The 18,737-nt window shown below is 33.6% G+C and overlaps 1 protein-coding gene across 1 annotated transcript in view; it reads left to right on the top strand.

Annotated features, from left to right (window-relative positions):
* LOC132551509 (inositol 1,4,5-triphosphate receptor associated 1-like) overlaps window positions 1–18,737 on the top strand; it is a 75,713-nt gene that overhangs the window by 20,970 nt on the left and 36,006 nt on the right. The window contains exon 4 of the mRNA XM_060215661.1: window positions 2,947–3,303. Within this exon, the coding sequence (XP_060071644.1) occupies window positions 2,962–3,303 (342 nt within the window). The 5' untranslated portion in view covers window positions 2,947–2,961. The remainder of the gene's footprint in view (window positions 1–2,946; window positions 3,304–18,737) is intronic.

Below are 18,737 nucleotides of genomic sequence, written 5' to 3'. Positions count from 1 at the left end.
AAATTAATCAGCAATAAGCATTAGGGAAAATATGGTAATAGCAATTCTCAGAATGATGCAAATCTTCATTTCTTATAAACAAAAGTTTCTGTCTGGTGCATCAATTAGTTTGAGAGGAAATTTTTTCAGGTTTATGTGTATCATATTATGTTACAAGTTGCCAGGTATTTGTGTGCATCATGCTTCCTGAAGAAAACATCTGGCTGTAGGCATGTATGTTATGTAAATGTCTTGGATTCTAATGGCCTCTTGTGAAAAGTATAGCATGCTTTCACTGCTCTAGAAAACCATTTCAACCATTTAGTAGCATAGGATATATGTATACTCATGCACATGTATATTCAAAGCTTTACAAATAAGTATCTTCAACTAAATTTTCTGATGTCCATTCAAATGCCTTGTATCTTGCTAGGGTTAAAGCTGGATTTCAGTATGTTGATATTGGTATAAGAAGTGATTTATAACAAAGAGACCTTGTTGAATATAACTTCTAACAATCATTTTGGTGTTAACATTTGCAATTAATTGTAATAAAATTCTTGTCCAACTTCAATGCACAGTAATTCAAATTGATTTTGTCTTTTTGAAAATCATTTAATGACAAAAAATAATTCTGAACATTAAAGTTCCCCACCCCCTTTCTTTTTTCCTCCTTGTATTAACTTAATTATTTTTTCATTCCTAAATTGTATGCATATATAGAATCTGGATTAGTTTCATGTGATATACAACTGACACCTGCTAGGCACTATGACAGGATAGGTAATCAACACCTGTACTTTATACCAGTTGGTTAACAAGTTATTGAGAAGTAACTACACAAGTGACACTGCACTGTCATATAACACACAAACACTTAGTCATAAACACCTGTAGAAAATATAGGCATACTTTCTGCAGTTTCTGTTCCTATAATTACCAACATTAGTGTAGATTTATTATTCTCTGCTTGATATTTCCACAGTTGTAAAAATAAAAAGCAGGTTCTGATGGATACTGCGTAGTAATGATAAGTGAGTAAGACAGTGGTGTTTTTATTTTCCTTTTTTCATACTGATAATCACTGAAATAAATTGCTTATAGTTTACACAATCAGAGGACAGCAATGACAAAGAAGGTTAAAATGTTTTTTACAAAATGGTTTATCATAGATTCTGTGGGTTATAGGGTGTTAGGTCCCTTCTTACTTTTTCTGGGATCAGTCGAGTCGATCAAAGATTTCTTGTAATTGCCTTTCATTATTACCTGTTAACAATAATATTTTTAGCCCACTCTTATCAGATGGTGGGCTTTTCAAATCGCCCTGCGTCCGTGGTCTGTCTGTTTGTCCATAAACAATCTTTGATATTGATATTTCTTGAGAAGTACTGGATGGATCTTTCTCAAATTGCCTATGTAGGTTCCTCTTAGTCCCTAGTTGTGCCCTTTGATTTTTGGACTGATTAAGAAAACAAAATGGCCGACAGGTGGCCATCTTGTATTTAAACTTTGAAATTTTGTTATTGTTATTGCTTGAAAAGTACTTGATGGATCTTTTTTTTAAATATGATTTAGAGGTACCTTTTGGTCCCTAGTTGTGCCCATCTAATTTTGGGACTGATCAGAAAAACTAAATACCCCACAGGTGGCCATATAGGATTTTGACAATGAAAGTTTGTTGTCGCTATATCTTCTGAAGTACTGGATGGATCTCTGTCAGAATTCCTATGTAGGTTCCCCTTTGTCCTTAGTTGTGCCTATTCAATTTTGAAACTGATAAGGGGAAACAAATGGCAGACAGGCAACTATCTTGGATTTTGACTTTGAAAGTTTGTTACCACTATTTCTTGAGAAGTACTTGAAGGATTTTTCTTCTTTCTTAAATTTCGTATGTATGTTCCCCATTGGTCCCAAGTTGTGCCCATTTGATTTTAGGTCTGATCAGGAAAAAGAAAAGGGCCCACAAGCGGCCATGGATTTCGACTTTGAAATTTTCTTATTGTTATTTTTTGAGAAGTACTAAATAGATCTTTCTCAAATTTCATGTATAGGTTCCTTTTGGTCTCTGGTTTTGCCTGCTTGAGTGTGGGACTGATAAGGAAAAAGATAATTGCCAACAGGCAGCCATCTTGGATTTCACTTAGTAAAGATTGTTATCCCTATCTCTAACGAAGTATGGAAAGGATATCTCAATTTCATATGTATGTTCCATTTGGTCTCTCCTTGTGCCTGTTTGATTTTGGGACTGGTCAGAAGAATCAAAATGGCTTCCAGACATCCATTTTGGATTTGGCAGGTAAAGATTATCACTGCTATTTCTGCAAAGGAATGTTCAAATGTCTTATCATTAAGAGCAAAAGCAGAGAATAGAAGAGAAAAGAAGGGAAAAGATCTAACTTTTAAAGAGCAGATAAAGATCAAAGAATGGTTGGCGTCAAGATCCCTCTGGGATCTCTTGTTGGACATCTCCTTAGAAACAATATCCCAGATTTTTATGAAACTTTGCATTTTGCAACAGTAATCAGAACTGCTTCTTAAGATCACTACCACATGGAACAGAAAGGGACAGAGCCAAAAATGGTTACAGAGTGGGAATTTATTGTGGGAATTTATTTAAACAATTCTTACATGAAAAGTATAAGAATAAACTTTAAAAGGGCTAAATACTTAGGGACGAGGCCATTAAGGAAATTTAGGAACTTTTTAGTTTTAAGAAAAATATGGCTGTTTCGATACCATATTTATCCTGTGATAAACCAAGGGGCAAACTTAGAAATTCTGCCTCAAAACTAGTGGATGGGGTTATTACAGGACAATGAAATAGTATTTGTTTGTAATTCTTCTAAAAAACAGTAAGTGGGCTTACTTTTAAGCATGGGCTAATAACAGGATAAACATGGTAAAACAACACCTGATCATTAAATAGAATATGTAGTTCTGATGATATAACTCTTGTTTCTTTTACAGTCATTGTCAGACAGCATGAGTTCCAACGAGTCCACAAAGCTAAACCGATCTCCACAGCCTCATCAGCGTAGTAATAAATTCCCCAGTTCCAGCCAGTCTACGAATCGCAAGGATTCCACGTTACGAGATGGTTTAGCTGATCACCAAAAGACCATAACTGGAATAAGTGTGAACCATACCCAGGTCAAAACTGACTCCAAGACGATGGTCTCTCCTCCCAAAACAGATCTTGTTCCATCAGTAACCGTATCAAGTCCAGTTGTTGTACACACAAACTCTGACCAAAGCCAGAGAGACAAGAATTCTTCAGACTCCGAAGCTCTTGCCAAGAGCTGCAAGCTTGCTAAAATACGACAGGTTGGTGAAAAATACAGAAAATCTTGCTCCGAGAAAGTTAGCATAATTAGTATAATTCTTTTATGTTTTATTATTATCAGATGTAAAAAGAAAATTTCATTATTTTTCATGCAAGACTCATTATTGCAAGACTTTTTCATCGTTATGGTTCCTTTTTATTTTTAATAAAGTTCTCAATAAGATAAGTATCTTTCCAGGGCTAATACATTTAATGATTAATGAAAACAACTGGGATTTTCTTTCTATGCCGGATTGACTTGAAAATTTAGGTTAAAGCATCGGGTACATGCTAGGATCTAGCAACAGTAAGCTATTGTACCAGTGAGCTTATGTCACAGTATTAAAATCCTATGTGTCCAAACAGAGGGTCTGCAATGCAAATAAGTGTTGATGGCTTTCTGGGCCTTCCATGATAGCTTTTGTCTCTGGAGATTTTTAAAAAGCATGATTGAAATACAAACATGAATAAGATGAAGACAAAGTCGATAAGTTTTCTGAAGTCACCTATTATCGGATGAATTGTAAAAGATGATAACTATGAAAGGTGGTAGCGTATTTCTGTAAACATAGCAGTTCTCGTCATGAATATGGTGATACTTATTGGGTTATGAAAAAAAAAAGCCTCTTGGAGAACCATACAACACTCAGAGGAGAAGGAGGTCATTTCTTGAGGTCACAACTGACATACTTTGCTGGCACTTGGTCATAATTACAGACATTTACTGTTTGAACTTTTGTTGCCAACACCTGACGGAGATCTGTATACATACAGTTCCAAAATTGTAGTCGACCAGTAATTTATTATCAGAAATTTCATATGTTTAGAATTTTGTACTTCTGTTTTGGACAGAGGGGAAGCGCATTTTAATAATAGATACTGCTCAAAATGCATGTGTTGAACATTCCACAAAAATTTGTCTTATGACTACTGGAGTTATTTCCCTTTAACTTTCTTCTGATTTAATGCCAACTAACCATGAAAAAGCAGATTTTTACTGCTAAGGATACTTGGTTTTGTAAGCTGTTAAAACTGATAATGTTCACCTAAAACAACTATCAGCTTTGAACAGCTCTTGAAATGATTCACTTGATTTCCACCAATCAAATTTCCTGTGAATATCTTGTGAACATAAGAACCATAAAATAGAGGGTGTAATCTCCCTCAGTTCTGAAGGGCAGGCCCAGTAATAGTAATGGATGGACTTGACCTTTTTTAAAAGATTGCATTGAAATTGACTTGAATATTTTAAATGAAGTATGTATTATTACATCATGTGGTTTGAAAAATAAATCTGGATGTTGATATGGTTACTGATATCGGAGTCCTGAAGAGTACAGGTCAATAATGGCTCATCATATGCAAATTTGAAGTAATTTCTAGATCAGTGTTTACAAAATCATGTATTAGCAAATATGTCTGAAGAGTTAAATTGGCAAAATAAAGAATTTGCAAAATCTAAGGGATTTACGGCAGGCAATCTGATCCTTGAAAGTATTTTCCTGCTGAGAGGGTCTGTGAAAAAAAATGAAATGTTCAATTTCCCTCACTTTTACTACCTTATGGTATTTATAATTCTTCATATTGATAAATGAAAATGAAAAAGTGACTGTTTTAATACATACCAGTGTACCTTATAAAAATTGGGCTCTCTAGATCTTCAAACTTTTGTGAAAACAGTTCTTATATTAAAAAAATGAAAGTATTTGGAATTGTGTTAACAGGTTACCTAGCATTCTTCAATTGACTAATTTCACTGTTGATACGACAGCAGTAAAATCTGGGCCACTATCTCCCAGTGTGAGGATTAATGATAGTCTACTCCTCATACTGAGGAATATCAATGGATTCTTGATTCTCCTATGAATTTATGAATATGTTAAAAGATTATCATAAAATGGTATGTAAATTCTTAAGTTACCATGAAATTAGCTGATAAGTTAGGGATGGGTGTGAATTGCCTGATACACCTCTCTTACTAAAGTTTTTATACTGTACATGTCTTTAACAATAGTCACATTTGAGGAATTTAGCTGGTGCTGTTCTAAACAGCTTTCATTTACTCCACTTTTTCTTCATATGTAGTTTTTATCAGGTTTCTGTTTAGTTCTCTTGAAAAGATGTTGTTTTATGTTGATGTAATGATAATGTGATTCCTGGCTGGATTTAAAAGCTAAAAAGTGCGGATTTGGCAATGAAAACGTGCTGAGTTCAACATCAGAATTTTTGTTTTTCACTTTCATCCAGTATCTCCTAGACGGATTGTTTTTGTAAAGAGAAATAACGGAAACAAATATATAATAGTGATAATGGCATTATAACATATCTTTACACTTCAGCTTCACAGACTTTCTATCAGAACATGTATTTCTCATTAGATATTCAAAGGCCTGATATTTAGGTTCTATAATAAGTTTGTTCAGCACCTTGGCATTCTGACCTGCAATAATGTCATTGATTATGACATAATCAAAACCTAGTGTCTACGATCTGTTACAGCCATTACTTCTGAATGGTGAATCTGGTCACAAATTCCTCAAAACAGATCAAAGAAGTAATGGAAAGATGGATCAACTTTGGATGAAAACTTGTAATCGTTGTGTGTTTGACTAAATATGAGATTGAGATGATGTGTTTTGCCTTTGATGGGGATGTTTTAAAGTCCCAATTTCCCTGTCAATGTCCCTTTAAGCTACCTGTGCCTATCAATCTTTCTGACATGTCACATATTCTTGGCAACGTCTGAATGTTTTCCACCCTGATGTTTACTCTGAAGCCACTGGTGTCCAGTGACAAAGACTGACAAGCTGTGTATGGGTCTGACCAACGGTCAATTTTCACTTTCTGTTGTTACATATTTGTAAATGGCATTACAATTGTCTTGTCAGGCCACGAGGCAAGATAGCTGTAGTTTATGGTACTTCCTTTAGTGATCTTATTGACACAGAGGTCACCGACTGGAGTGGAGGCCTCCATTCCAATGCATCCCTGAATGTGTTAATGTTTACAAATGATAGTTATGGACTGAAATAAAAAGACAGAAATATCAAGCTGTGGGAATTGAAGTGAGGTTAAACACCTGAACAGGTAAGATATTATTAGCAGCAAGTTGATTCCTGTATCTTTTCTCAGTTGTCACAGGTGTTGGTTTTCATGAGATCAGAATATGTCTGGATGTTTCATGTTCAGTATCTCTTTCTGTTTTTCTTTGAAGTTGAATAATGCTTCCTCTGTTGTTGTGTCAGCCTTAATTACCATGTAATTTTAGGCCTGTCTGGTTTTTAGTGGTTTCTGTAGAGATTGAATTGAAAAGATTTAATCTAATTGATATCATAATTTAATTAGTTCAGGAATATCAGCTTGTTATGTATTACCTACGTGAAATCAGATTGATGAACTTAAATAGGGAGAGCTGTTTCCATTATGTTGCAAAATGCAATCTTTGAAATTTTGTAATTCCATTTCAAGTTTTTTTTTCAGTTATAAATGTATTATTAAATCTCATAGCAAAGTAGAATGTTGACAAATGTTGACAAAATTTTTTTTTTTTTCAAATTATCATTCTACATGCATTTAGTCTTTAGATTTCACGGTTTTCTGTATCTAGGCAAAATAATACATGTTAGAACTGCAGTGATATTGTCAATGACAATTTTCTGATTTCCTTCAATAACATTTAAAAGTACTTTCACTAAGACTCATTAGCTGTTCAGGATCAGTGTGATGGATTATTATGACATGTCAACACTACTTAAGTCTACATGATACTGTTATTCAAGGATCAATATAATATTTATAGATGATAACTTTACAGTGTTCTTATCTACAAAGGGTATGCTACAGCCCTGTCTGTGTAACACACCTCTAGCATTATAGCCCTATACACAACACCACTCTCAGGTCCTCACAACACCTATCGCTCTCTTGAAGTCACCTTGCTTTCAGAGCAACTGTCTGCACTTTTGCATTAGAGATATCATAATTTTAGCCACCAAGTCTATATCCAGTGGCAAGGAGACAGAAGGTCATTCTACCCCAGGTCTTATTTTCTGAGGTATAGACCTGCATCATGGAAAACAGACGTACGATAATTACAAATTGGCGTTAATTTCTCATCTTGGTTTTCCTTAGAAAGACAAAGATAACCAAAAATAGGGGTATGTCAAAGTAATCTTATTTCAGACTAAAAATTAATGAAACAAAGGCAAAATGTTAATGAAAGCTTTGTAAAAATACAAGGAGAGTAAGACCAGATGTTTCTGAAGGAAAAGTGTCTTTTACTACCTCACTGACAACTGCTATGTTAATCCAGTAGGTAACATTCTCAGATTGATTGGATCAAGCTTCATTTTCATGAAATTGAAGATGCAGAATTGAAGGGATCTTTCACGCACAAGTTATTACTCTGTAATTTCTTTCGTGTAAACTTATGAAAAAGATTTTCCTGTTGACTATAACTAAGTATTACTTCAGTTGTCTGAAACATTAGCAAGAGTTAATCTTTTCTTTATTCCTCTCACAACTGATAACAACTACTAAGTGTGCAAGGTCATTACCACCCTACCCTATTAATTGCCAAAGGAGTTTAGTCTGCAGGGATTTTATACAAACACAAAATTGATAAAGGATTAATTCTCTGAACGTTGAAGTCAAGGCAAAGGTAGGATCACAAATCATAGATTTACTTTCTTGTTCATTACATAAAGGGAAGATCTATTGTCTCTGCAGTTTTACATTACTGTTATATCATTATTGATGAAACAGAAAACAAGGCTGGTATGTAATGTGAGTAATAGAAAGAAATCTGAATGTGTGTATATTTAGTAAACAATGAGTGCAAAACAGAATTCACTTTGTGTCTGAATGTATGCACCATGTCTTAAGGCTACACCAATAATGAATGGATCAGATTTCAGTAAGGTGTATTCCTTTGTTATTATGACTGTTTACATAATTTCTGTGCTTAAACGTTGTATGTGAATGATAAAAAAGTATGGAATAACTGACAACCTTCATTCAGTAGATATACTGGTAAGACCAGTATAGCAATGTCATTGATCAGAAGCCTACACCAGTGTACCATGATGTGATTGTATACAATGAATAGACATCAGACCATTGTCCTCGTGTGTTTATGTAGATACCATACTGTATTCAGCCAGTCCCTAATCACCAGTGGGTATAATGTAGGATGACCGATCTCAGGAAAAGACAGTCCAGGTACGCATGCCAGTAATAACACTTCAGACAAACAATATTCTCATACGGTCATTGATGATATTTAACATTACTGATATCGTGTCATTCAGTTATTTACGATTTTAGTAATGTAATTCTTCCCTTGTTTCGAGTACAAACCCAAGTGCACAGAAAAAGAATAGCCGGTAAGGTTTACAATTATTTATAACTTTTTCTGTCTTAAGTAATACCTTACCTAATAATATATATATATTTTTGTCCATAGATACAATGTACATGTATTAAATACCAATTTTAAGACTTTTATGCAATAAGTGTTATCTGGTGACTTAGCACTGATTATATCATTGCTAGTGATCTTTATAGTCAGACTGTGGCTAATGGCATTGATTCCGTTATTGTTTCTATATGTATATATAGAACACGGATGATTGGCGCGGGATATTAATTGTATCTTAGTTTCCTGACATGTCAAAGGTGGCACTAAGTGTATATTGCTTCATAAGTGAAGTAAGTCAAGTTTTTAGGGAGATTCTTTGTGGTGGTCTAATAGATTTACATGATTATGAAGAATATTTGTAGAATCCAATTGCAGATTTGTTCTTGAATTTAATCATTTTTATCCTCCACCCACAGATGTTACCAAAGGATTCACAAAAATTAATTTCATTTGTTCAATCTGAAGCAGTTTTCAAAGTTTATTTTCATTTTCCTCACTGAACTTCTACCTGAACAGCCTTACTCATAAACTTGACTTTTTCTTGTGGCTTGATATTTTTTTTTTGCTACATCAAGGAATTTTCAATTCTGAATTTGTTGGGTAACCAGCTGTTGCCTATATCTGTCCTATCCTTTGCTGTCCTGCTCCAAATTATTCAGCAATTCTAATCCAACCAGTATGAGGCTTTCAAGGTCAAGGTTACATACTATTTAAAGAAAATTACATTTTTTTTCCTAAAGAAAACAACTGGTCTGTTGCATTGTTACCATTGCTATTCCTGTAAGTTAGATTCTAGGGCTTCTGAGAAATTCTGTTGGGTTGCCTGATTGAAAAATGATGTTGACGATAATGAAATTGATAAATATCAGTTAATGATAAGGGTCTCTTTTCGCATCATTTTGAGGAAAGTTGATGCAATACCGTGAGATCACATTTGGATTAGGTTATCCTTTAACTTTACCTGGACTTTTGATTTGTGTGCACTACAGTTTTAGAGACTGAAAGTGGGTTTGTTGGGGTTCATTTTTTGTTCTGTTGTGCTGTTATAGATACAAACAGATGGTATGTGTATCTCAACCATGCTGGTGAATCAGGAATGATCTTTTGCACTTTATAAAATGCTGTTTGAAGAGAAACTTTATTGCGTGGGAGAAGATAAGATATGCCATTGGCGTAACATGGGACATCTATCAAAGTGTTTCGGCCAAGAAAGGTCAACATTGGATAACGAGGAGCATTCCCGCCCATCTTAATATATTTAACACTGAGTTATCTGTTCTGTTTGAGATGTCCCCTCTGTTATGGAAATAGATTGTAAGTATTATACTAGTAAGAGTATTTTACTTTGTGAAACAATTCTTTTTTATTGCTGATCAACAGAAGGAAATATGGATGGTGATTCGTATAATGTCTAGTGAGGGAAAGACAGCACTCATGAATTCTCTGTAGATATGTATATTTAATATGAAAAGGTATCTTTTTTCTCATTGTCTGGATTTAGATATATAGTTGAATACTCATTTTGTAATTTTCTCTCTATCAATAGCGATAATACTCTTATTTCATGTTGAGATTTATTAACAAAAGTATGAAATATATTTTTATCACAGCTGTTACAAATATAGGACACAAAAGATTTGCAATGCAGGAATTAATTTTTTCACAACTACCGTGCTCTCTTAGTTTTAGCACCTATTACTTAATTTTTTTGTTTTGACATACATATGATATGACATAGAACTGTCATTGACTGAAGGCTTCCATAATTTCCTCCATACTCTCACCACAGGCTTGGTAAAATGAATACCAGGGTACTTCTAAGACTCATGTCATAATGTCATGTGAATAGAAACCCCTGTGAGATCCTCAGCATCCTAAGAGTTCTAATGTAATTTAAGGTTGTTTATCCTATACATGTCTGATGTCTGATGTAGTTTTTGTTAGTTTGAGTTTAATGTCACATGAACAACAGCAGTTATTTAAAAGAGCAGACCTTCATATGAGGCCTGGTTTATTGAACACAATAAACAGATTCCTAAATGTCTTGAATTTTCATGCAAGTGTATTTATTTATGGAAATGGGATATGATACAGTGATACAGATGGAAGGATCACACGACAACATCTTAAAGATTCTGGAAGCCTTGTTTGCTTTATATGAATGTTTTGTAAATCTTCCATCTTTAACTTTTTAAAAAATATTGAAATTCAGAATCAATGTCCATCCCTACATTATAGATAACAGAAATATTTGTTTTTTAGATATGCATTGAAAATTTCTTTTTGAATATTTGTTTTATTTCTGATTGAGATTGTGAAGGCTGATGGACTAGATAAGATATTGATTTAAATCTCAAAATATTGTGATTTTAAATGTGAAATAACCATCTGTCTCAGTACTACCTGACAACAGGGATATGTATAGATAAATGAATATTTATAGTGAAGTTACTTATTGGCTTTATTTATAGGATGTGCTATGATATTAGAGGTGTTGAAATATTGACACCATACAGTCTCTTGTCTCACTGTTGAAAATGGACTTGTTTAGACATTAAGAGTTTAAGCATTTAAGAGTTAATACTCCAGAATATGATGTTTGGATATGCTGAACTATACATTAATAGGACAGAAATGTGTCTGTTTGATGATAGGAATCTTCCTTATTATTGATAAATTGTATTTACATACCCTTCAGCGAGAACAACCAAACATACTCCAGGTAGGCATTAGGCTTAATCTGCTTTATAAATAATTCATTAATGTGTACTATTTTCTAACATTTTAAAATCTTTTAACTGTAGAATATCTCAACATATCTTAAATTTCTGTATTTAAAGGAAGTTAAATTTTGTTCAGTTCTTTAGAATTGACATATGTATTATATATGTTTCAATACAGCTTTATGTATTTATAACTAAAACTTCTATTCATCTTTGGAGATGAAAGCTGATTTCCTGTGTGTCGTAGGTAGGATAAATGAATATTTCATAGTTTTCTCTGTAAAAATATTTCTTCCTTTAATTCTGTTGGCCTCTGCAGTACATTTTCATGGTAGGTGATTTACTAGCTATAGTACCGTAGATACATTAGTGGGACACTGAAAATGCTTGACTAGGTTGTTTGGCTTGGTAGATGACATCCTGTTGCTTTCCTGTGGTGTTAGGGTATGAATGTATTTTATGTGTGTTAGCCTAAGGTTAGAGATATTGGAGATTCTCCAGACTTTTATCATGTTTTACACTTTCATCAGGACCTTACACCTGTACTGTAAGTTTTTGCAATATTTTGATGCAATTTTGTTTGGAATTCAGTTTGTATACACAGGTATAGCATTATCAGTATATATATATTGTCTGGGATTTGTCATACTTTGGACCATTGGATACGATGATACACAGGTCAATACATCCTCTGAGCGTGTCTTTGATGAAGTCCAGCAACACAGTAGATCTGTGAGGCTCTGTTCAGTTTTGGGGAGACTTTTGATAAAGGATAAGTACAATAACAGCAGGTAAATCATTTCACAATTGACATTTGACCTGTATTTGGGTTATGTTTTATCAAAATTATTATTTTACTTATAGATATTAAGTTCAGTAGCAATATGCTCTGTTGTATTCTTTAAAGCTCAGGTGGACTCTGCCTTTAAATAACTCATTTGGAGGCTAAAGGAAGTCTGGAGGTCTGCTTCAATTCAAGTGTAAGTTTTACTGTGCTCTTATCTTGTGTTTCATTCATCTATTATTTTGTTAATTGGAAAATATTTTCCTGGGTTTTTATGAATTATGATGAAATGTGTTGTCCATTTATTTTTTGATATCTAAGGATCTATTTTTCTTATTTTCAAATATAACTTGGATTTATTTTTGCATTCTTTTAATTAGTATGAATTGTGCCGCTTATGAAATCACTTGAAAAGAAGTGACACTGAATATTTTCCAGTTTAAATTATCTTAATCAAGAATTCTTTTAAATTGAAGTGACACTGAAATTTTTTTTTCAATTTGAAATATTTCTCATTAGGAAGAGGAATCAGGTAAAGTATTTACATTGCAGTTAAGCCCAGTAGGGAAGTGGTTGGGGGTAGGGGTGAAACACATGACCTTTGGCTTGAACTTAGGGAGGGGACTTATTACAGGACAATGAAGTAGTATTGATTAAAAATGACACAGACAGCAGTAGATAAGAGTGGATGTCTTAGAAGGAATGGGCTGATTGTTAAATCAAATATAGTATTCAGAAGGGATCACATTAAGGGGTATGTTGAGATTTACATACCATAACTGGAAAAATTGTCGGAAAACAGGTACTTTAAAATGATAGGACTAAGTTATATTTATTGAAAGCTTCCGGAATCATGAGGAGATCCTGGTATAGCTTTCAATTTTTGGACATGTTAACAACTATGAATGATTTATATATTATTTAAAGTACTTAACATACCATTAAAATGGTTTACTTTTTATATATGTATAAAATGTCACGACATACAGTTTTAATGTTCATACTTTATTGGTATTGTTGATTTTTCACTGATAATTTATTTGGTTAAAAGTTTCAATAGTAGAAAGCTTTCATGAATTCTCTTCATATAAGTACAGAATATTTTTAGTGTCTTTAAGTTACTGAGTTACCCTGTTTATCATGAAATAAGCCCATGTCTGGTAATAAGCCCACCTACATCAGTTGCTGTTTAGTAGCATTATCAACAGATAAAATTTCATTGTACTTTGATAAACCCACTGTCCGACTTTGAGTAGCAGGTAATGTGATGGTCCCTAGGTTTATTACAGAATTAACATTATAGCTGAATTGAATATATCATATCCTAGTTACATGACTTTTGACACCATTTCTTTACTCAAATGTTGCATCACTGGTGAGTTAGGTAATGTGATGACACAGTAAGATGATTGACAGTTGATGCTGTCCTGGTAGTGTAGAAACATTTTAGGTCACTTAAAGTTGATCTACTTCAAATTAATATTTTAAACATCAAAGGAAATTAATTGCAAAATATGTTGATGAAATATTCATAATAATTTACTGAACATGAAATATCCAAAAGTATCATACACTTGTCTTTCACTTGTCTTTAATAGTTGGTTATCAATTGTCATATCACCATTTGTGTTTTGTCATGGATCTGTCAGGTCTGCATAAGTCCAGTCACATGTGTTTAAGGACATTTTAGGAGAGGGAACCCATAAATCTAGTACCTTGAGGGGCATTCCAGCATATCTGAATGTCTTTGGAGGAGATTGTTGGATATAGAAAAATATTCTATATATACTTTGTGTGGGTGTGGGATGAAACATTAGGAACTATAGAGCTTCCTCTTACAGATAAGAACAAATATTCTGGATATACAGTTTCTAAAGGACTAATACAAATTTAGTTATACATGTCAACTTTCATGACTTAAAATGGGACAGAAAATCTATAAAACCTGTAATGCTTTGACAAAATTGTATTGCTAGTTCACTTGATTTTGAACTCATTTGGGAAGCAAAATTTCAGAATTTAAGTCAGAATTCATGTACTACAATATTTAATGAAAATGAAAGCCTACCAAAGAAATTTTGACGGTGTAGTGACAAAGGTATGATTCAGTCCGATTCCCATCTTTGATGTAGTGCGATTTTTCCCAAAGCTTCTTTATGATCCCAATGTAAGATAGTCTTTAAACAGTTTCATAATTATTTTAAGGTTTTAGGTTTATTTTAACATAAACTAGACATTTTACATAGATATATTTAACACAGACAACACACAAAGTTCTGTAATTGATTTGTCACTTACAGTAGGTATATTGGATTTATCACATATACAGGTATGCTGGATTTTATATAACTTGTCAGTAGATCTTGATAGCTGTACAATATATGAGCTATGAACTGGTCAGTTTTAACAAGTTGAGATGAACTATTTACCCAATGTACCAGTCAGGTGTAAATAGCTTCAGGTCTTCAGGCAGAACTGACTGATAAAACATCTAAAAGGATTTTCTTATACACCAGACGTAGGTACAGTAACATAATCACTTAAAATACTCTCGTTTTTGTAGCTTTAAATGTTATGATAGATGTAGATAGCATTGCTACTAAATTGACTGTGTGAGCCAGTCAAAAAAACAAGGGAGCTGATATTTGCCATACATCAAGGCTAAGATGTATTATCACTTCATTGTCAATTTGATCAATTCTATTGTTTCAATTTTATGGCCATAATTTACTGCCACACTGACATATAGTCCATATTTGGTACCTGATGTAGTTCTGTATAGATAAAGCTCAGTCTGAGGGGAAAAAATGAATAAATAGGTAAGTTGAATAATAATTTGAATTTAGAAATTTAATTCATTTCATAAAAGTTTGTCCAGGTAATAAGTTCATATGTATATATATATATTATGGTTTGAAATTTATTTTGCCTTATGTTACAACTGTACTATCTAGGGTTAGAGTCTTAAGTTATCATCACCATATCTTGACCTTGATACTTTATATTACCTTTCTTGCATACTCAACTCTAGTTTGTGCTTACAGCTCTACTCTAGTAGTTTGTGTGTACAGCTCTACTCTAGTAGTTTGTGCTTACAGCTCTACTCTAGTAGATTGTGCTTATAGCTCTACTCTAGTAGTTTGTGCTTATTAGCTCTACTCTGTTAGTTTGTGCTTATTAGCTCTACTCTGTTAGTTTGTGCTTATTAGGTCTACTCTGTTAGTTTGTGCTTACAGCTCTAATCTAGTAGTTTGTGCTTACAGCTCTACTCTAGTAGTTTGTGCTTACAGCTCTACTCTAGTAGTTTGTGCTTACAGCTCTACTCTGGTAGTTTGTGCTATCAATTCTAGTCTGGTAGTTTGTGCTAACAATTCTACTCTAGTAGTTTGTGCTATCAATTCTAGTCTGGTAGTTTGTGCTAACAATTCTACTCTAGTAGTTTGTGCTAACAATTCTACTCTAGTAGTTTGTGCTATCAATTCTAGTCTGGTAGTTTGTGCTATCAATTCTACTCTGTTAGTTTGTGCTATCAATTCTACTCTAGTAGTTTGTGCTATCAATTCTAGTCTGGTAGTTTGTGCTAACAATTCTAGTCTGTTAGTTTGTGCTATCAATTCTAGTCTGGTAGTTTGTGCTAACAATTCTACTCTAGTAGTTTGTGCTAACAATTCTAGTCTGGTAGTTTGTGCTATCAATTCTAGTCTGGTAGTTTGTGCTATCAATTCTAGTCTGGTAGTTTGTGCTAACAATTCTACTCTAGTAGTTTGTGCTATCAATTTTAGTCTGATAGTTTGTGCTAACAATTCTAGTCTGGTAGTTTGTGCTAACAATTCTACTCTAGTAGTTTGTGCTAACAATTCTAGTCTGGTAGTTTGTGCTAACAATTCTACTCTAGTAGTTTGTGCTAACAATTCTAGTCTGGTAGTTTGTGCTAACAATTCTACTCTAGTAGTTTGTGCTATCAATTCTAGTCTGGTAGTTTGTGCTATCAATTCTAGTCTGGTAGTTTGTGCTAACAATTCTACTCTAGTAGTTTGTGCTATCAATTTTAGTCTGATAGTTTGTGCTAACAATTCTAGTCTGGTAGTTTGTGCTAACAATTCTACTCTAGTAGTTTGTGCTAACAATTCTAGTCTGGTAGTTTGTGCTAACAATTCTACTCTAGTAGTTTGTGCTATCAATTCTAGTCTGGTAGTTTGTGCTAACAATTCTAGTCTGGTAGTTTGTGCTAACAATTCTACTCTAGTAGTTTGTGCTATCAATTCTACTCTAGTAGTTTGTGCTTACAGTTCTCGTCTGGAAATTTGTGCTTAGCTCTACTTTTTGTAGTTTGTGCTTTTAAAAGGAAAAATTGATTATTGCTTTAAAGTAGATTTGGCCAACGATGACAGAAATATCACCTGCTCTAGAATGTTTTGTTGTTAAGGAATTAGTCATGTTATACAATGTTAGCATCATAACTGCATAGAATGAACTCAGTGAAAGGTTGTTTGACAATTTGTATCTGATTAAGTGATATACTGTTAGGTTTGCCCTCCATCCCTGTTGAACAACCTGCTGACCTGAGAGCTGGCAGATGTTTATAGCTCCTTACTGTTGTTCCTCACACATTATGATCCACACTTTGACAGCTATATTGGTTCACTGTTTGCTTTCTTACTATCCTTTGACAATTGTAACAGTTACTTGAACAATATGAACAATTCGTTTAGATATTTATCTTGGCAAAAATCTTGTAAATATATGTAGAGTTGGGATGCCAGGGCACCATCTTTTAGTTTGATGAGAAGGTACTGGATATTTACATAATGTCATTTTGTAACAAAAAACGTGAATTTCAAAAACAAAAAGCTTCCGCATTTCTAGTGATCAGGTGATGAGTTTGAGTTTTTCTCAGAGCTGAATTCAAATTTTCAATGTCAAAATACATTAATATTTAAACCAAACAAAATTGATTTGCCTAAACTTGTTATCAAGCTGGTCATGCTGGAGCAACTGTACCCTGATACGCAAAATGTAAACATGACCTTTGTTGAAGTACAAGGTACCAAGAAGTGGCTAATCACTGCAGTCAGAACAAGAAGTTTACATAGATGATCACACTACTGTAGCAACAGAGTTTCTGCTGATATCATTATAATGTGTTCCTCTAAGTGCTCCACATTATGAGAGAACTACAATGTTTTGAAGCATTCATGACCATGGACACAGTTTTATACAGAAACGCATAGAAAACAAGACTTGATATAAAAAAGAATTGGTAATTTTTAATATGGTGGATACAGACTTGCAGACTTGCTTTATGGGATGGATAGTCTTTTCACACGAGTTTGATTGTATTGGTGTGTTGTGTGTGTAAATCAGATATCAGACTCCCCCTGTTTATAGGTAGGCACACTGCACGATTAACTTTCATTAGTTTTAGGACATATTCTGATCGGAAGAAATGATAATAATAAGACTTTTCAGCAGATTTGTACAACAATTAGCTTTCATATCAATATACAATCCTGGGTTCAATGTTTAAACATGCCTATATTCATGTTGTATTCTTTGATGTCATTTTGTTATTTTTTGGTGTCAATTTGGTTCATAAACTTGTATCTCTACATGGTGTAAATATTTCCTGATATTTACAGTTTTGTAGCTATCCATTATATATACATATTTCCTCATGAAAATATGCATGACTGTAATTATATAGTGCACAGATGACAATGTGACACACAGGAAATTATTTTTCTTTGTTCTGATCAAGAAAGTAATGTGTTATATACAAACTGATATACTTCTAACATTACATGAGTGTAACAAGGAAAACATGTGTGATGCTCCCTTCCTATATGTCAGCTGTTTCCTCTTCATCTTAACTCAACAAACAGACTATATACACCGGACAACCTTGGTTTCTTCACCAGACAATGTCCGCTTAGGTATATTACTGCCAACATAACACCTTAGTTGTATTTCTGACACACCAGCACAACGGATATAAACTTTTTACAACTTCTGCTAATCAGTAGTACTTATTTACAACTAATAAGACACCTGCAATCCAGTTTGTGGTCACATGAAGTTTGTGGAAGATACAGTTGAATAGCAGTTTGTTGAATGTGAACTTGGATTTGTTTTAACTGTATCATAGACCAGGATTATCAGTTACCTTTGTTCAGGAAATAAGACCATGTTTTTCTGAGGTAAACAAGTTAACCAGTTTTCGTTTCAGCTAGGATTTGAAGGAGGTTGGTAAAGTATAAACTTAAATGAGGAATGTTTGCAAATACTTTCACAGGTTTTAGTGGATTTTAAAGATATTACTCTCAATATCAATTAATGGTTGTTGAAAGAAGTAGCTTCAATATGAGAATGTTTTTTGTCATTGCTGTGACTTTGTTCCTTTGAATCATGGTAAACTTGGATCTGCCATAATTGATTGTGGGTGTGATATTATTGTATGTAGATGGTGTACCTAGGATTGTGTTACACTGCACTGTCTTCCCTGTTTCTGTG

This window comes from Ylistrum balloti, unplaced genomic scaffold, assembly GCF_031769215.1.
Source record: "Ylistrum balloti isolate Yb309-2 unplaced genomic scaffold, AGI_CSIRO_Ybal_v1 Utg370204, whole genome shotgun sequence".
Classification (NCBI taxonomy): domain Eukaryota; kingdom Metazoa; phylum Mollusca; class Bivalvia; order Pectinida; family Pectinidae; genus Ylistrum; species Ylistrum balloti.
The sequence above is the reverse complement of the archived record's forward strand: the minus strand, read 5'-3'. Positions and strand labels throughout refer to the sequence as shown.